Source organism: Apteryx rowi, unplaced genomic scaffold (assembly GCF_003343035.1).
Source record: "Apteryx rowi isolate R43461 unplaced genomic scaffold, aptRow1 scaffold_387, whole genome shotgun sequence".
NCBI lineage: Eukaryota > Metazoa > Chordata > Aves > Apterygiformes > Apterygidae > Apteryx > Apteryx rowi.
Window position 1 is genome coordinate 618,932 of NW_020450385.1, and position 20,739 is coordinate 639,670.

Sequence of the window (20,739 nt, forward strand, 5' to 3'; positions counted from 1 at the left end):
CTTGAGAAGAAGAATATTAGCTATAAACATTAAGATTGGATCCCTCTGGCTCTATCCGTTCTGACTCTGATTGCTCCTAGTTTTTCAGTCAAATTTTCTATGTGATCTTGGCACTCCATTTTCTAAACATCCTCCTCACTTATATTATGTTGGCCTATGATTTATGCTGTGTTTTGCACTCACTTGGCACTGATAAAAAGAATCTACCAAGGGAATTAATCAAAGAATCAGTCCCAATCTGTTATCAGAGCTAAGTTTAAAACATCTGTTAAGTTAGTTGAATTTGGAATATCTGCAGAAGCTAACTATTGTCACTTCTAAGGATGATGCATGTACTTTTCCATAGCTTATTTCCATATGCAGAAAAATGTTGTGGTCCAACATTACTATTTACAGTAGTATGCACTCTATTTGGTTATAGATCTTTATAAGATAGAACCCTACAAAAACAACTTTCTAAATCTTTCCCCTTATAATTTCGCATCATAGGAATAGGCTCCAATATTTTGAATTGGACACATGAGCAAAGTGTGCAGAGGAATTTATGCTGCATTTGGACATATCTTTTTGTATATTATCTTGAGAGTGCTGGTGTTTATATATGTTTTTCATACTATGATCATACAGGGTTTTGTAACTGGTGGAAAAGATGGAATTGTGGCACTTTGGGATGATATGTTTGAAAGATGTCTGAAGACCTACGCTATTAAAAGAGCAGCACTATCTGCTAGTTCTAAAGGTATTATTTTTTCAGTATGTTTTAATTAGGACTATATGAATAAAGGTTGGTAAAGTGGCACTAGTAGGTGTCAAAATCTTACCAAAACACAAAGGGAACAGTACTGTATTATTTATTACTCTGTGCTGGAATTGTTCTGCTTTGATTGATATAACTTGTATTTCACACATTCTTTATCATTTTATGGTTTGTTCTGCTATTTCCTTCTCTATTCCCTGACATTTGGCTTTGTTTTCACTAAAGAAATGGTTTTATAAAGAAATGTCACAAGCCTGTTAGTTTGGCTGTTCCAAAATCTGTTCGTTTTTAGCCACTAGCTTCCTCAAGAGGCCAAATTTCATGCAGTAAGAGTAGGGTCCCTATGAGTTGGAAAGACCTGTTAAATTGTACTTCCTCTGTAGTGGGTTATTAGCAGGCATCAGTGTGGAAGTTTGTAAAGCAATATTCACAGATAATAACAGAATTAATATGAACATTATGCATCTGAACCCCTTACACACAGTCACTCTTAAAATAGTAAAATACCAACCTTTGCATTTCCACAGTCCAGAATAGCACAAGCTCCACTCCTTTGAGCTATTAATTAAATCCAGCTAGCAGTTTTATTAGGCATATATATCTCATGTTACACAGTTAATCTTAAAAGATTTTAATCATAGTTGATATAAGATGTGTAAGTTACAGGTGATATGAGGCTCTGTTTGGTTTTGCAATAAAACTTAAATAWCTTTGTGTTCTTCAGGTTTACTTCTAGAAGACAATCCTTCTATTCGAGCCATCAGTCTAGGACATGGGCACATACTAGTGGGAACTAAAAATGGAGAGATACTTGAAATTGATAAAAGTGGTCCTATGACTCTACTTGTTCAGGTACAATACTGATCTTCTGAATCAAAGTATTCCCTGTAGGAGTACAAGGCATTCTAAGATTTCCCCAGTCGTTTTCTTTCGGTTTTCATTAATCCTGTTGGCCACTGTTCCTTTGCCTGCTCAGACAGAAGTTGGTGCTTTTTTATAAAAATGTCTTTGAGATTCACTGTGGCTTATGGAATTCTGGAGGTAAAACGAAGAGTCCACTGAGCTCAAATGCTATTCAGACTTTTTATGAACTTTTTAGTTTAGGAGCCAGTATAAGAATGAAAAATAAAGAGTAGAGCTAATGCAATTTGTTTATTTTATTTCAACAGTGTGGTTCCATTTATTTGCTTTTGCTGAAACAATATAGCATAGTCTGAAGGATCCTGTATTTTTCTTTGTGAAAAATCATTTTAGAGTTGTGACACTTTTCTTTAGTGACATGCAATTGGCATTGCATGTGTTGCACAGCATAGAGAGATCTCTGTTTGCAACACATGAAGGATTTTGTGAAGTTTGGTTAGCAAAATTCTCATGTGTATGCCCACTGATATATTTGATGTTGCTTTGTTTTAGTATCTTTAATAACCCTGCTGTCTGTATGTAGAATATAGTATGTATCTTTCACTGAGTTATAATTTGTTACATTTCTACTTTTCATTTTCTGTAACTGACTAAATTAACATTAATTGTTTTATAGAAAAATATTGTGTCTTATCTTTGATATTATTGTTTCCAATCAGTTCTAATCACAAAAAGTAATCATCTTTCAGATTTGTATTGCTTCCATGGTAGCCATAGTAACCTAAGATGTGAAAAGATGTGTTCTGTATTTTATTTTTAACTTGGTAACTACCTTGGAATTGCAATCTCATCCTCATATATTTCCCTTCACATGAGTAGTGAGGCAGTGTGATAGTAAAATTACCTTAAAATTACCTGATTGCTGTGAGTATTCTGATAATGAGGAGATGGGAGGTACCGGCTTCTGCATAATGCAGTTATGTACAGAGTTTTGTAATTGTCAGCCAGATTAAATTACATGCTTGCATGCATCAACTTGGGAAAAAATAGAAAATATCTAAGTTGTAAACAGGATGACCTGACAGTTCCCTCTTTTTTGTTTTAATGGAATTTTTCCATCTCAAAAATAGATGCCAGTCACCAAACTGGAATCCAAAATTCAAAATGAGTTAACCTTGAAATGCAATGCCAACAAGCTGTAGGAAAGTGAAGGGAATCTAGAGACAGTAGCAAGAGTAATAAAAAACCTTGAAAACTGAGTTCTGAGGAAACATTAAAAGAACTAAATATAATAAAAAAAAAAAAAAAAGAACCTTGGCCAAACAAGTTCTCCAGAATGTAAAAAACTGTTTAAACCTTGCAGACAGATTAGCCCATGTTAGGACTTCAGGATAAGGTCCTGGCTTGGATGTAACTGTTTCCTGTACATTCATTTCAAGTCTGGGAGAGAGACCATGTGTATAACAGGGATTACAGCTAGTATTAGTGGATGAAACTAAGAAAAAGTGTATTTCAGATGGTTACTAGAGGAAACACACAAGATGTTCAGGTCTCTTTGAATGTGGAAGTCTTTGAGAGAAGATGGTGAAGGCTTTATTGCCTGAGATTTGTAAAAGGAAATAGGGCAAGTGCTAGAATACATTATATAAAGCAAAATACATTACTTTCTCCTACATTAAATTCTTTCCTTTAGGGACATATGGAAGGAGAAGTCTGGGGTTTGGCAGCTCATCCCCTCTTGCCTGTCTGTGCAACAGTGAGTGATGATAAAACACTACGAATCTGGGAACTTTCTTCCCAGCACCGCATGCTGGCAGTGAGGAAACTCAAAAAAGGTAATCCTCATTTGGCCGTCTACTGTGATAGTCATGGTACTACTCTCTCTAACAGTTCCAGCTTTGCTCTCAGTGCACGTCAGAAGCATTAATTAGGTAGGAAGGGGACATACTCACTAAGAAACTGGAGGCATAGGAAGTAAATTGTCCTTGGCATGTGTCAAGTCTATGACAARGGTGGAAAAAAATAAGATTGTAATCCATTGTAATGAATAATGATAAAATGAACTTTAATCTATTTTCCTGTGACTCCAAGGGGAATGATTTTACTTCAGAATCATTTTCCATCCTAAGAATATTTAAAGCCAGCATATTTGTTGCTGACATTGAAAAGTTTCCTTACAAAGACAAAAGTAAACTTTTCTACTTGTTAAGTAAAGTTAGCATTCAGTGGCAATATGAACATTATGTGTTATACCAACTTCTCTGAAAATGACCAGTTGTCCTCCCTTCTCTTCTGTGTAAAAGTAGATGAGCTATGTTGAAATGTTGCCTTCTCAAAATTACTCTTATTTCAGTTACTTGTTCATATTCTTAAGGAAATTTTATGGTGTAAATTCAATATGCTTCATTATCAGTGACAGATCCAGAGCACAGGAGCTCTAACTGGCTGAGGAAAAACAGAGTCAAATGTTTTGGAGAGGTGAACTCAGGGATGGATGAGAATAGCACCATGAGAGGGTGTAGTCAGAAATATTGTTGGGCAAAAAAGTAAGTGGAGGAAGTGTAGTACCTGTCTGTGTTAAACATACTTCACCTGAAAGGAACCATTATTCTGTAATATAACAAAGGAGCTTTCAGTCATACAGTGTAGTATCCCTTAAATACATATAGTTATGCTGCTTATGATGGGTCTTTGAATTTTTCAGCTGGACTCCCTTTCTTTATTTTTTTTTGATGTTTCTATGATTGTTGTATTTACAATGTAGTTGGAAGGTGGTATTTGTGCCTAGACCCACTTCAAGATGGATCAAATCACCATTGTCATCTCAAGAACAGCCAGAGAGTACATTCCTATTTAAATCGAGTAAAATATTATCCATAGCCTTTCTGTCACATAATGTATTTGTTTTAATAAATAACAAATCTATTTTTAAAAGTATATATTTGATGCAAAAACCTTTCAGTTGCAGTTTCTTGATGGTTTTCTTGATCCCAAGTTCATAAACTGTAGGTATTCCTTTTCATGTTCTTTTGTAGGTGGAAGATGCTGTGCCTTTTCTCCTGATGGGAAAGCCTTGGCTGTAGGGTTGAATGATGGAAGTTTTCTAGTGGTAAATGCTGACACTGTCGAAGATATGGTCTCTTTCCACCACAGAAAGGAAATGATCTCAGATATAAAGTTTTCACGAGGTATAATCAGATAATAAAATGAAAGGGCAATGTTTATCTTGAAATTTGTTTTTCTCCTCTAGACATAAGATTGAATGTTCGGAAGATAGTTTGGTTTTGTGTGTGCGCCATGGCTTTATAGTTTATACAGTTTTCAGTTCTGTATGGCTGTATACAGCCTAGTATAATGAGGCCTACCCCTCATTGGGGCCTCAGGGTTATTATAGTAATAAAAATGCATAATAATAATATGTACAGTTTTGATAACCTCAATGTCTCTTCTTTACAGAATCAGGAAAATACCTGGCTGTGGCATCCCATGATAATTTTGTAGATATTTACAATGTGCTTACCAGCAAAAGAGTTGGCATTTGTAAAGGTGCATCTAGCTATATCACACACATTGACTGGGACTCAAGAGGTAAAATGTTTGACCAGATGTACAAATTTAAAATGCCTATAAAAGGAAATATCAGATAACTTTTCTTGCACCAGTTATTAGGAAAAACTGCAAATACTAATGTAAGTGCTTCTTCAACATCAAGCACTATATGGGTTCAGTGCAATTACATTTGTTGGTGGAATTCATCCTCCCTTGTAGCATTTGTACCAGAGTACATGGTACTTCACTGTGACAACACATGGCTAAAATGTCACTTATGGGCATAATGCTGCTTTTCTTTGCCCTGTTCTTTTGTAGTTTTGTAGTATGTGGCACATTTTTCTTTTCCACCTTTTATGTCCAATTTCCTTTCTTCTTTGCTGAGCATTACATGGCAATCACTGCAATGAAGGTAGAGTCACAATTAATTAAATTTGACAGGATTGATGGTGAGCTCATGCAAATAAGCCTTCCTGGACCTAATGCAATTCTGTATGGAACCACCTGTGTGTCTGAGCATCACTTCCCCTGTTATGCTAGTCCCAAAGTGCAGTGCAAGCTCACTTGTAGTAGCTGAACTGCTTTCAGAATCTGTTCAGCTTTGGGTGCCATTCCTGAGCTAGTAAGTCATGTTGAAATTGAGCTGGCACCATGTGCTTGCTTAAAACCTTGATAATCCAACTACTGATAGTTGCACACATAATAATAGTAATTTGTCTGATAAGACTTATACATCTGTAGTAGCCATCTCTTAGATATGTTACATGTACAGATACAAAGTACAAGAAAACTGAAAATTCTTTGTGTCCTTAAGGATATTTATTGTAATGATATTTAATTTAATATTTAATGATATTTATTACATTTGGAAAGGATATGTCTGTTAAGATTTTTCATAAAAAGTGACAACTGCTTTTCTATTGTCATTACTTTATTTTATTCCCCATTTTCTGATAGTTCTTAGAARATGAGGACAATATTCCTTCCCTTTATACTGTTTGCATTTTTTTCTGGGATACATGTTCATTTCTTCCCTTCACCTCTGTCTTAGTAATAGCCATAAAGGCAGCAGACTCTATAGAAAATACTTTCTGTAGAGTAACTGGTTGTTTTTCTTCTCTACAAAAAAATAGCGTACTGTAAATAGTAGATAATAATGGAATAGATCGATGAGCATCACAGTTATTGGTGGTGCTCTGAAACTCTTGAAACTACAGTAAATAAACTTCTAATGTAACGGATTAATGGATTAACTTGTATGACCTGTGTTATACAAGTCAGATAGGAAGGCCATTTTACTCCTGTAGTCCCATATTGCATTCTTGGTCCTCAGTGATTCCCACAGACTGAATATAGCTCACAGAACAAAAGGCCAGATGCCCAGCCAAAATAAAGCAGCGGGAACTGCACTAATTCATAGCAATTGGTAATCTAATCTAGTGTTTCACAGTAAATGAATACTTTCCCTGCAGTTATACAGTTCAGATATTGCAGCACTGATCCTATAATAAATCCCAAAACTATTTCTTAAACTAGTATAGCTGTTGTTACAATTTGAAAAATTCAGAAAATACCTTTAATTTTTGGTGAGATTTATAAAGAAGGGATTTATATCAAATATTGCAAAACTGAATTTGACAGCATTTTTTGCTTCTTCACTTYGTGCACAAATACTTGCTAACATACCATCAATCCTATACAAAGTTATCTATTTGCTATCACAGTATTTGTATTGGACTATTAAAGTTCATATTCAAAGATAGTTTATTGTACAGCTCCCTAGCTGTATACTAGTTAGGCAGTGCCAAAGAGACGGCAACCTATGATATTTTCAACTTATTGCAGACCTGGCTTGCAAAATTGTCATGAAAATGAATAGTGCAGGTGTGAAATCTGTTTTAATTTCATTATCACAATCATGAAAACACAAACAAAGTATTACTCATCAAAAGAAGTTATTTGCTGCCAGACAGTCATTTTTCAAGAATGTTGGATGGTATGTAAAATATTACTTCTGCAGTGAGTCAAGGATATAGGATTCTCAAGAGAGTGATTCTGAGCATCTGTCTGCTTTTGCTCTAAATAACTCTCTGGATGATAATTTCTTAGCTTACCCCCATGAATCTCTTCATTCAATTAAGAGAAAGTTCATAATATTCGTAATAATGAATAAGATTCATAATAAACTCTTATTTCATATCCAGGAAAGTTATTGCAAGTCAATTCTGGTGCCAAAGAACAACTATTTTTTGAAGCACCAAGGGGGAAAAGGCATATTATAAGAATTGCTGAGGTACGAATTATGCTTACTGGATTTTTTTATTGTAAAAGTTATTTTCCTATTTTGTTGGAAATTAGCATATTCTGTCTTCAAATGGTATTTTTTCCTTTAAAATATTATCTTTACAGTGGTGAGAATTAGAATTATTTAGTCATTCTGTATAGTGTCTTTCCTAGCACTTGTAAATGGAAGCCCTTGTAAGCTTCTGTTAGTATCTGTAAGCTCATTTTTGTATGTTTAATAGCAGTCATTTCCCATAATCTTTCCCTGAACAGTCACCTGTTTTCTGTGTAGTCAATGTGCATACAGTTTATAAACCGTCTTTAAAGAATGTGAACTGGCTTTTAACGATGTTGATTATTTGTAACACATAATGATTCTACAAAAGTTGCCAATGTTTAGCACCTCAGAAAATCTTTAAGGAGTTTTGTATCCAAATCATGCTCTACCTTGGGAAAACAGGAATGTTTTAAATGACTTTTCAGAGTTTTGATGAAGAAGATGTGCAATTTTTATTAATTAGCTGGAAATAGTAAACACTTTCTAACAAAAGTAAAATATTTTATGTTAATATCAGAGACAGAAAAATATAAGCATTAAAGCAGTTCATACTGGCTATGTGTTAAGATGATTTCATTTGGTGATATTTTGATTGCAGATAGAGAAGATTGAGTGGGACACCTGGACATGTGTTCTTGGTCCTACTTGTGAAGGAATTTGGCCCATGCACAGTGATGTCACCGTTGTAAATGCAGCTAGTCTTACCAAAGATGGAACACTATTAGCTACAGGAGATGATTTTGGTTTTGTGAAGCTTTTTTCATATCCAGTAAAGGTAATAAGTGGTGTTTATTTCTCTGATTAGAAACTGTACTAGAAAGGCAATTAGGGAAGACACTGTTGACAGTATGTCAGACTGCTAATATGTGAATTCTTTGTGCTACAGGGCCAACATGCAAAATTCAAGAAGTATGTGGGTCACAGCGCACAGGTAACCAATGTTCGGTGGTTGCATAATGATTCTGTGCTGCTGACTGTAGGTGGTGCTGATACAGCTTTGATGATCTGGACCAGAGAATTTTTGGGCATTCAGGAGAGTAAGCTGGTTGATAGTGAAGAATCAGACACAGATGCAGAAGAAGATGGAGGTAAAAAGGGTTGTATAAAACACGTCTTTAATTTAGTCTTCGTTCCCCAGAGACTCATGTTTAGCTTGAAGTGGGTGAGAAACCTTCATGTTTCACTGCAACTCTTCATTTGCTATGCTAAAGTTCAGTATAGGGAGAGGTCGGTTTCCTTCCTTCTATTGCTGTAGATCTTATTTTCTACTCTTCCACTATGAAACATGGGTACTTTGTTTTATTTTATGTTTTATTTTTCTAAGGTTATGATAGCGATGTTGCAAGAGAAAAAGCAATTGACTATACCACTAAGATCTATGCAGTAAGCATCCGAGAAATGGAAGGGACAAAACCGCATCAACAGTTGAAGGAGGTTTCAGTAGAAGAAAGGTATGTCGCACAAAGGCATTCATTTCCAAATGAATTCTGCAATGAATTTCTACATTGCATTCCTTTGAATTGCTTTTCATTGAACTAAAACTAGTTCTTAGAAACATTAACAAGACAGGAACTTTAAAATTCACAAGACAACATTTAGAATAGTGTTCATAAGGTACAACATGTGTTAATGTGATGGATAAAAATGTATATATGTAAATAAAACACCTTGTTAGCGCTGTGTTCTTTTCTGTTGTTCACATAAGTAGTTATATTGTTTCTTAAATAGTACGTGTAGCTGTGCATGTATTCGTGGCAAGGCATTTGTGATAGGATGAGTTCATAAATGCTATATGGTTAAGGCTTTTGGTGATATCTTCATTGAAAATTTGTTTTCAGCTGCTCATATTTTTATCCAGATTTTACTGTTAAAGCTGAAATTTCCCATGGCATGTGCTGGCCTAAGCTGAACTATTCTGAAAAAAATAAGGTGTTTTTAAGAACAAATATAGGAAAGGAAATACCTTGATCATGAAAAGTTCCATCTGATTCATAAAGAACCTCCATGCTGTGGACATGAGATTTGGTAAGAGGCTCACCATGGTGTCAGGCATTCTCATCTTCTTTTGCCTGAGTGTGAACTTTCAAAAGATCTCAGTTTGTGCATGCTGAGTAGGGACTTGCTGGAGTTTAACACCTAAACTTTTAAAAAAATGACATCTGTATTGAGCATATTCTAGCTCTGTTCCTGGGAGTGAGCAGAACTTTTATTGCAATTGCAGTCTCAGCTGCTGGAAATTCTTGTGATGCCATGCTCTGGAATTAAGGTCTGGGAAGCTGCTTCTTTTGTGTTCATAATTTCAAGGTATGAGGTTGGATAGGGGAAGCTAGAAGGTGGATCAGTGCTGGAGATGAGAGAGAGGACAGTAAGGGAAAGAAAAGAGGTAAGAGCTTAGGCATAGAGGGCTGAGGGCCAGTGGAACATATACCAAGGGTAGTAGGTGAGTAAAAAGTGTAACTGGGACAGGACTGCTGGGAGAGAGGAGGAGGATCTGATCTATAACCAGTAAAGTCCATTCCCCTTATGATCTGGTACTGGATCTAGGTTCTTTATGTCTCTATGAGATATCCTCTGCATTAATATAGTTGTGAAATAGCTGTGACATTTATTGGTAACATGGGTGTCTTACTCCCTTTTGGGAATGGAGCTTTATGAAGGATAAGTCTGTGAATGCTGGCAGTGACTGTAGGAGCTCAGATGAATAGAAGCCTATATAGTAGGTCTACACGCGTGAATCCAACTGATGACTCAAACTGTGAATCCATGTAGTTTCTTTTGATGGAATTTCTTTTTATCGGTGGTCATTCTTTTATTTTAATTTTTTTCATTTAAATTTAGAGAATTACAGTAAGAAAAATTAAAGTTGTAAAAAGTTAAACGTTAGGAAGTGCCAGAAGTAAGATGCCCATGATACCTTAATTCAGCCCCTTTATGCATTTGTATTTAGAAACTGCATTCACACTGTTCACTCTGTTTGCTTCACCCTATGTTTCTCTCATCTGAATTGTAAGATCTTTGAACATGTATACTGTCCACAGGTTGTAGCAAAGTGCCTAGTGTAATGAGAGGGGAGGAGCTGGGGTCCTTCCTTGGTTGGTCCTTTAACTCTGCTGTGATGAACAGTTGCTACTAGTGGCTTTTTTTTCTTAAATGCTTTTTCTCCACATAAGTAGGGAATGAAGATGCTTGTCACAGAAAAGATTTCTCAGTTAGATCCTAAGACACAAAGCCTTCCTAACTTACAGGCAAACAACTCAGCTGAGTCATACTATACTGGAAGACATTACCCAACATTTTAGATAATCTAGGAGTTCTCTATTCCCCAGTCTTTCTTATCTGCCTCAATAATATCTCCAAATATGCTGTAGTTGCCCAGCATATTTATTGATTATTCTACTTCCAAATTAAGGCAATATTATCATGTTTTCTAATTAGTTTTATTTTAACGAATTTCTTTACTAATTTGCATTAAAAAGATGGTTATCTTTTCTGGTCTTTGAAATACCCAGGGAAATAAAGCCTTCCAGATTATAAATTTGCCTCCTGACAATAACAAAAACATACTCTGCTGTAACAAACATTCAGAAGTTCATTAAGGAGTCTGTTATTTCTGTTTACTTGTTGCAAAGGCTGCTGAGTAGAGTAGGTGAGATTAAGCCCATACTGGTAGCTTAAGAAGTTTAACATAGTTGTACTACTAATAATCTAATGTAAGACCATACAGCATTTAAATAATGTAATGCATTAAATATTTCCAAATGTAGTCTGGATGTTTAAAATGAAACTTCAGCTTACATCTATGCTTAGTGTTTAACTGTTCAATGTATGTCAACATGGTGTGTGAGCAGAAAGAATTTAAAGTGTGATTGTTTCTCCTCAATTTACCAGAACACATGACTAAATATAATACCAGCAGAGTGATGGCACACTATTCTCCCCGCAGGAATCCTGCCCTTGTTAGAGCACAGCAGCTACAGTCCTCAGGGAGTACAGTGGGCTTGGAAGCAAGCGACGGTGCTCTGCAGGTTCCCTGCTGCAGCTGTTGCAGAAGCAGAGCTGCGCGTAGGGAGAGAGCAGGGTGGCAGGAGGAGAGCGCTCTGGAGCCTGCAGGCAACTGCCTTCTTGCTGTTCCTGCTTCTGCCACAGAGCTCCTTGCTGATGCTTGGCAAATAAAATATTTTTATGGGCAGCCTCTAATTTTGCCCACCTCATTTCCTCTTGTCAGCTGTGAGGCATGTAAGGCTGAATTTGTAGAAACATTGCGTGGTCACAGTTGCAAGTGAAGATAATTTAAGCAGTTCTTTGAACAGCCATGTAACACATAATTACATTAAGCAAATTAAGGTCTAAGTTTTTTTACTTGACTACCCAAAATGTGTGTCTACTTTTGAGATTTTTGGCTTAAAATATCTTTGTTCTCCTGATTTTCAAGATATAAAATGGGGTTAGTAATACTTCCTAATCTCATGTACACCTTTTAGAAAATAATTTATGTTTGTAAAGCTCTTAAAGACTGCAGTGCTGAACCTCTTTAGCAGATATTAATAATAATTAATAACTTTGTATTCAGTGATTGCATAATATGAAAACAAATACTGAGTATGAAAGATTATAAGAAATACTCAGTAGTTACATTTCCTTTAAACAAAGGCTCCTGCCACATTTTTAAATGTCATCTGGTAATTACACATTGTATCAAAATGCATTCACAAAAGCAGACTACATCTGGATTGTGTAGGAAACCATGATTAAGTCATTTCTTAGCTTCTGAATCTTAACATCTTTTTATATAAAGTATATAGTCATGAATAAAAGCAAGCAAACTAGTTACATGAAAATGTAATTCATATATATGTGTGTGTAAGCATACACACACGTTTCAGAATATGACTATTTAGTTTCCACTTAATTATATAAGAAAAAATATACATAAAACACTGTAATCCTCTTTGCATCTCTTATTCTCACACTTTCTCTCCTATTTTTATATATTTGTAAGTGCTACAGAAAACTAAACAGATCTTTTCTGAGAATACAAAGGAATGCAACAACTAATGAATTATCTGACCATATTCTAAAGCTTCCTGAAAACACTGGACTGGCTTCTTGTTGCACCTGCAAGGGTCCAGAGAAGCAGTTGAACAAGCCAGACAAAATTAAAAACCTACAAATATTCTACTGTCAGTGTCCAGGGAAGCCTAAGTTCTAAATATTGAAGCCAGTTTGCAAAGGATTACATTTTCTGCAAAGGCACTGGCAAAGTAGCCTCTCCCAGTCCCTTCAGATATGAAGAAGGGAACCAAGAGGATGTATTCCCTTCTCTTTCAGGCAGGTATGTGGGAAAACCTGGTAGTCTTCTGAGGGGAAAGATGGTTTGGAGAAAACACTCTGAATCCCAAATTTTTCTTCTTTGTAATTGTATCATGTGTCTCTTTGAAGAACTCAGATTGAACTGGGGACTGTTCCTCTGATGGGATTTGTGTACTGTGAATACTCTGAGATTGATAAAATATTGTGTAAATTTTGAAAATTACATTAAAAGCTGGAAGGCCATTTATGTTAGAAGGAGTGAGTTAATTGTGAGATCCTTCAGAACTGCAGGGTCACTTCACCGCAAAATGCAGTGAAGATCTAAGAAGAAAGAAATGTCCCATTGCTGTATTTTTGTTATGTATCTGAGAAAGTGGAAGGGAAAACTATGAGTTGTCATAGGCATACTGGGTAGAAATCGAGAACTGAACAAAGTAAGTTTAAATTAAAAAGAGGAGAAAAGGAAGAGTTTCCGGCTTAAACAAGAGAGTGTGGTGGCTGGGGCTGTTGCTCTGAGCAGCTTCTTGTGGGTAAGGACTTGGCCCTCAGCTTTAAGCTAGTTTTGTGTCTTTCTTTAAGCAGTAATACTTAGAAGGAGAATTATCACTGAACAAGTTGTTTCCCCTGCTTATAAAGCACAAATATGCTTCAAAGGTCCTATGTGACACCTAGGAGACAGTTTGGGTTCAAGAAGATTTGTGTTTTATTTTCCTCTTTATTATAGCTCGATTTCCATCTTTATAATAGAGAAATTAACCTTTTGGTTTGCTAGAATAAGCTTACAGGACTTTAAGCTTCTGTGATAATAAGAATGGTGAATCTGAAAAACTCAAAGTACATTATTTCTCTAGAAGTAACAAACCTCAAGAGGAGTTTGAGAATCTCAAGAGCTATGATGTGTCTCCTGACAAGATGCAAGTATATGGTTGAGAGCTATGTAGGCAGTGCTGGGGAAAGCTTTGCAGACAAACACTGCTCTCCTGGAAAAGAGTTACCAGTTCACACATGACTCCTCCCAAAGTAATACAAAGACCTATTCCACTGTCTTTTTGTCAAAAGAGAGGACCTAGCAATTTTTGTCCCTTCTCTACCTCATCATGGGAAAGAGAGTCAGAGGACAAATTTGGTGTAATGTGGGATACAAGATAACTGTGACTTTGAGCAGCTCCTCTTTTACTACACAGCATGTGGTGTGTGCTTAGCCAGCACAGCACAAACTAACAAGATGGAAAGCAAATCCSCTATATTACACTGGCCTTCTCCAGATCTCCAAAATATTGGGCCCCTAAGCAAACTGGGAACAGAAATTTAGTGGTTATAAAGGGCAACAAACTCATTTGTAGACAAACTGGGGGATAATATTAAGGTGTTGCCTTAGAAGAGAAAACAAAAGCTCTTTGTCATATGTACTTTTCCTGACTCATTTAGTTGCATAATGAAAATAATGGTGATTCTGCAAATGTCATGGAGGAATATAGAAGTTATATGACAGATTTTACTTGCAGGGTTTGAAATAAATCATGGTCCAGGGCAGGCACTTCTTGAACCCAGCAGCAGTATTTTTGTGGGGGACCCAAGGTGTAATGTAACAGCAGTTACAGCTTTAGTGTAAAAGAGCTTTGATGGCTTTTTGTTGTGTAGATTGTAGTCCATGAGAGATTGAAAAAGTGTTGTTTATAATATGGCTTATATTTTGTTATGCATGGGAAGGAYGCTAACACATCTACTGCTTACGATACTACCTTCAGCCCAAACGTTGTCCGTATATTTCCAATTCAGTATTAGAATGGGAGAGATGAGGCTGAGAAACAATTTTTAAATGTCTTGGTGGTTTTAGTAGTTGGTGCATTTAGTTAAGATAATTAATTGCTTGTTGTTTCTCTCTCCTCCCCCGACCTTCTTCTTTTTCTTCTTCCCCCTTTCCATGTCTGTCCTCCTATTCTCCCCCCCCCTTATTTTTCTCTTCCTTTTTGCTCCTCTAATTGGCATCCTCTTCCTTGCTCTGCCTATATAATGTAGAAGTAGGGTGCCAATCAGAGGTGCTGCAGGAGCAGTCTCACAGTGTGGGAGCTCGAAGAGCAGTGCTCTCACACCACGAGACCACTTGGTCAATGGTGGGACTGCCCTGGACAATCCCAGACAATTGTAAGCCATACTGTGCGTTATGTAGGAATTGTGCTTTCTTTAAGAAAAGGCCTAACTTTTGAACTGGGACCATTTTAACTGGCAGAGAATTTATATGATAAGAAGTAAAACAAGCTTGTGTGAAGACTGTATGTTACTAATATGAAAGGCAAAGTTATATTTGCATTTTGCATTCTACTAACCGCTAATGTATATCCTGTGTTTGCAGCTTTCATTAGTTTGATTTGCATGACTCTACATAAACTGAAAACTCTTGTAATATATATGGTGGTGGAAAATCCTTTTAAGCCAGTTGAATGTGTAGAAAACAAAAGCAACATTAGCATGTTTGTCTAGTTTTCTGTTTTCTTAACATACTGGCTTGTCTCACTTCCTGCAAGTTATCTGTCTCAGAGCCTGTTCTCAACTGTGTTGTATTATACATCATCTGTAATCATATGCTCTGATAAGAGGTAAAGAAGTTGGATTTTCTCTCTTCAAATATTATTCTTTTGTTGATTATTTATTTTTGTACAATAACATGAGCTGAACTGTCAGTTCTTTCCAAAATAGCACCCACAAGCTTTTGTACTGTAAAATGAATTATTAGACATATGGTTACAAAATTGGTTCATGCACTTTTACATGCACACTTTTGTGGGTGCAGTGTAAAAGTTTTGAATGTGAATCCCATTTGTATTTATGTGTAGGTGGGAACTGTTCCAAATGTATATGGAGAAGCASATCTTTGGGGTTCAGAAAATAACTTTTGGATTATTTCAACAGCAGACTATTGTTTGAGAATGAGTAGCATYTTTTGGAACATTCACTGTTACTTTTCTCAACAGCATTATGTCAAGTTAATGCATCCTAAATGTATTTGGCACCACACTGGTTTCATCACAGTTGTCCACAAGGATGGAACACATTGCGACTGATATTTTTACAGTCGCTGCAAAACTCCTGAACCCAGAGTCCATCTCACCTCTCCCACGGGTCAGCATACAGCTGGCCCGAAGGTCTTTTTTGTTTGTGTGACACTTAGTGGGCATGGAATTGAGGGATGCCAATATTGTCACAGTGCACAAAACATTACCAACACTTCTCAGAAATTTAGATTTTGCCTAGAGGTATGTTACAGTGTGTTCCTTGAAGCTAGTCTTGTCAAAAAGGTGGGGACTGAGTGGTCTTCCAAATAGCCCCCTCAGTGCAGTACATTATGTAGGACAGATCTATGTGCAATAGGGACAGCCTTATTCAAAATAGTTATTTAGACTATCAGCTTCCCACAATGTTTTGAACAATGAGCTTGTTTAAAAATAGAGTCCTTTAGATTTTATTCAGAACTGATTATACTTTATTTTAATCTGCTTTTCTGCTTGCTTCACATTTGGAGACTGAACTAGAATGACATGTGAATGCAGTGACTAGCTTCCCTTCTTACAAAATATGAAAAGGGCTATCACCACCATACATTCTGCAATACCTTTTTTTTCTTAAAGAGTGCATCAGCATACATGTGAAATCATAAATACTATAACCATGCTAAAGCTTTTTCAGTGCAATGCTTTTTAAAAATAACTTAGGTTACAGTTGATGTTTCCCCTCTAGCCTTGTTTCAGTTTTGCTTTGATCCATTGTATTGAAGAGTAGGATATTTTCATATTGCATAGTATTCTTTTTTCATGTCTCCTGTTATCCACAAAACATAAATGAAAAGTAATAGTAAGAAAAGCTGTACGTAATACACTTATGTATGTCCATTGGGATGGGGAAATCTAAAGAAGGCTTAGAATTTACAAAATCTTTTAATCACTTCTTAAAGCACTAGGAGTTTTACAACAGTTTTAGAAACTTTGAGAGTGCCTTCCCTGTCAACTAGTGGAAATATATTTTTAAAAACTACTTTTACATTTGTCTGAAATGAACAGTACATTTTTTTAAATCTCTGATTTTTAATTCTCTGTACAAACCTACCAAGACTGGATCATCTTACCTGTGTCTGACCTTTGCTTTCTCTTCCTGGGAGCAGTCTCTTGCACATTTTTATTTTTGTGTAATATCAAAATGTGTTCTCTCTCCAGTTAGCAGCCAACTACGTGCACACTTTAGTCTCCCATTTGGACTCTTCTCAACCTCTACCCATTTCTGCTGGGCCGGGTCTGTCACCTTCTCAGTATCAGGACATTYTTGTCCATCTGTCTGTGCTCCAAACTTCATTGTTTGTAGCTTTAATGCAAAATCGTTTCCGAAGATCCAGTTCTGTTCCCAWTAGCCGCACTGGGAACAGAATATTTGTGTCCTTGCCAGTTTATTACAAATGCAGATGGTGGCTCTCATCAGACAGCAATTATGCCATGTGCTCTGAAAACATGAAGTGGTTTTCTCTGTCTCATAGAATTTACTGTAACACTTTTTGTAATCTGCTTTTTCACTCCTTTTTTTCCTGTCTAAATGAATTGGCCTCTTTTACTTTGGCACCCTGTTCTCTAAGATCACACCTCTTTTCTTCCTCAAGGTGCCTCACTCTTCCAAAACCCCATTGCCTCTTCCCCTCTGCCCCAGCTCTTGATCTGCTGTTCTCCATCCTATTGCTGCCAGTTCACCCCTGCTCATGGTTTAGGCTCCTCTTTCTATTCCTAAGTCTTGGCCATTTCAGATAGGCATATGGGTAGGTGAGAGTGAATGAACTGTCACTTGCACCTTTTTACATTTCTACAATAAGACCCATAAAGACAGTGGATCAGATTTTTGTCGGTTTAAATCTGGAGTTGGTTCATTCAGTTATAATCGTACATACTGATGTAAGCATGTAATCAAGATAGTCATTAGTAACAGAAGTTTTATTTTCTGTATTCACAGTATCTAAAGAGCTGCAAGCCCTCTGTCTGTGTCTTATCTTTCCTGGAACTCATTCATCCCATAAGTTAACATAAGCACATTTATTTTAAATTACTGGAAAGAAACCGTTAATACTTGTATTATGTTTTAACTTGCTTTCCTTTGGAGGCAGGGAATTGTCAAGTAAGTACTAACAACACACAGCACAGAAAAAGCACAGTTTGCTGTGAATGTGCAATACAGATTGCAAAGGTTACAAAGGGCAAATATATGTAATTTGCTACAGTAAAAATTTCCTGTCTTGATACTGCCATCTGATGCATCAAAATAAATTAGCTATAATCACAGACTTGTTAAAAATGGAAGTGAATTTGATGCTGCTTTACATTTCTTTTATTAAGATGATAATAAGGCACTGAATGCATACATGTGTGTATATATACATGTATATGTATATATAAATGCGTTTGTGTGTAATGTGAATAGATATATATATAAAAGTATATGTGTGTATGTGTATGTTTCCAAATTAAATCTCATGGTTACTATCTAGAAATTAGCAATCATATCATAGTGATAGTGTTCTCTTGCTTTCATCAAAATTTTTGGCTTGCTCTTGTCATAAACTTTAACCTAGGTCAAGAAATGATCCTTTTAAAAATTACACTAAAACAGAAAAAAGAGCAGGAAACATATAGAAGAAAACTTATTTTCATAAGTGCTGATTCAAAGGCCTTAGTAAATCTGGGCTGAAATGGCTTTTGCTGTTCTAGCTTCACTTAATGGTTTTACTTCATAAGAGAATTACGTTTTTTATTWATTTCCTCCATCCCTTCTCTAATGGTGATTGCACCATGATTTGGTTCAGTTACCACTGATGATTATATAACATGTCTTGATTGACCAGTTTCAGAGAAAATAAAGGTACTTGTTTCCCTGTGAACAAAAAGTACAGGTTGTCCCCATACATAAGTTGGCCTAGCAACGAACAATTATTAGGCTAAATTACGAGCTGAAATAGGCTGGCAAACAAGCATCCGTTGTGTGAAACTCTCAACAGTGCTTATGAGACTGTTAAGTTTCTACCAGTTACCATCCCTGTCAGGCACTTGAAAATGAGTAAGTACATGGAGTCACATTCTCAGTTCAGTAGAAAGTGCGTGGGAAGCATTGATACAGCTTCCCGTTTTTCCTCCCTGTCCTGTTGGATCTTTAGTACAGAGTATACCAAAGGATGTCAGGGTATGATCTTCTGAATTTGTAGACTGGTGCACTCTTTAATTTCTGTTTTAGTTTTTGCTGGCATGCTTGAATAGCATGTTTTGTGCCACAAAGGAATGACTGGTCAACTCTAAAAATGCTTGTGCATGAGTGAAGTGGTCAGAAACACACCTAAACTGTATTAAGTTTCTTACTTGGCTTTGTTTGCTGCTTACAAGGGGATCAAGGTAACTCTTTCACTCTTTTAATGTCACAAGATCACCTGCTAATGTACTTTGCTAGTACTTAGTGAGTTTGTTTGTTTGTTTGTTTGCTTCAGAAGTGGGTTAGTTTGTTTACTTGCAGCTTTGTTCTGTCTTTTTAGAGTTCAGATTTTTCATGCTACATACTGTTGTAAGAAGTATTCTAGTTGTGTAGTGATACGTGTTCTAGCTGTGTATTTTAATTGTTGCCTTTTATACCTCTCATAAAAAATATAATTCCAGAAAAATCAGCTCCTATGAAGCAAAAAGGATTTCATTCTGCAATTAATTTTTGCTAAACAAGAATTAATCATAGTTACTGTATAAGGGTTAGACTGCAAGTACAGTGGTGGAAGATGCAAACCCCTGTGGCCCCTTTGCTTTTGCACAAGCTAGTTTTCACAGCATATATAGTGTATATCTACTTCTTATATTTTTGAAATCTTAACCTGTGTAAATACATGCCAGATTCAAGTGCTAATTAAGTGAATTGAGGCCAAGCATTTCCTTTTTTTTACTTACAGAACCCCACTGTTCTTTCACTCTGTCTCCAGAATCTGCAATGGGAGTTTAAAGGCATGAAATGTAGTTTTTTTATATTATTAACACAAACCTTCAAGTGATATTTTGGAGCCTGCATTTAATCATATATCTTTTTTTCATTCTTTCACCATCACCATTTCTACCCCAAACTCCTAGCAAGATCCATCTTCTAAGTCAAAGATGATCAAATAAGATAAAGAATCTGGGCCAAATTTCTGCAGGCTAATTCCTGTAATAACACAGTGCAATTTTTATGGGTCCGTTGTTAACAGGGTTAAATTTTGGCCTCCTGAATATGTGTTATCAAAAAGGGAGAATCATTACATGCAAATTAACACAATGGTTATGTAAAATGGTGGCTGCGCAGGCAGCACTGGATTTTGTAAAGCGATGAACCTGCAGAGGCTGAGCACCCTCTGCTCCTCTTAGGTTTATGCCTCTTCTTTTTTCATGGAAGGATCAAGTCAATATTCCCTTTGCTGCCTTACATATAATCATTTCTATGTTAATTATAGCCTGTTGCCTTCCAGTTGCTGTTTTTCATAGCAATAAAGATTATGTGTCTTTAAAAACCATATACACGAATAGAATTTTGTTTTGTTCTGTGTTCTACATTTGTCTTTTTATTTACCTTTAGCAACTGTAATTATATAAAGATGCTTTGCAGGCCTTAGTCTCTGTTAAATTCACACTAATGAATGAGTTATACAGTTTAAAATGTAATGATTTTATCTATAATGAAGCATCATTCAATGAACAGATTCCAATAATCTCTAATAGGATTTTGAGCAGGTTTTAATCAAGTTAAGTCAAGGTTTTGTGATGGGGTTTCCTCAGAAGAAGGATGTTGGGGAAAAGCCAGTTCTAGGAAGTCTTTAGATCATTTCCAAAAGTAACCATTTATTATCACTTAGTATTCAAGGATTTTCCCACAGATTTAAACCAGTATG

The 20,739-nt window shown here is 36.1% G+C and overlaps 1 protein-coding gene across 3 annotated transcripts in view; it reads left to right on the forward strand.

Moving 5' to 3' along the window:
- Window positions 1-20,739, forward strand: part of EML6 (echinoderm microtubule associated protein like 6) — a 164,994-nt gene that overhangs the window by 119,119 nt on the left and 25,136 nt on the right. For 2 of the 3 annotated variants that reach the window (XM_026074344.1, XM_026074345.1), the window contains exons 19-29: window positions 628-739; window positions 1,482-1,609; window positions 3,312-3,453; window positions 4,654-4,806; window positions 5,075-5,206; window positions 7,372-7,460; window positions 8,107-8,283; window positions 8,395-8,596; window positions 8,833-8,959; window positions 17,952-17,966; window positions 19,223-19,231. In XM_026074344.1, the coding sequence (XP_025930129.1) occupies window positions 628-739; window positions 1,482-1,609; window positions 3,312-3,453; window positions 4,654-4,806; window positions 5,075-5,206; window positions 7,372-7,460; window positions 8,107-8,283; window positions 8,395-8,596; window positions 8,833-8,959; window positions 17,952-17,966; window positions 19,223-19,231 (1,286 nt within the window). The remainder of the gene's footprint in view (window positions 1-627; window positions 740-1,481; window positions 1,610-3,311; window positions 3,454-4,653; window positions 4,807-5,074; window positions 5,207-7,371; window positions 7,461-8,106; window positions 8,284-8,394; window positions 8,597-8,832; window positions 8,960-17,951; window positions 17,967-19,222; window positions 19,232-20,739) is intronic. The other variant, XM_026074343.1, reaches the window with a different exon arrangement.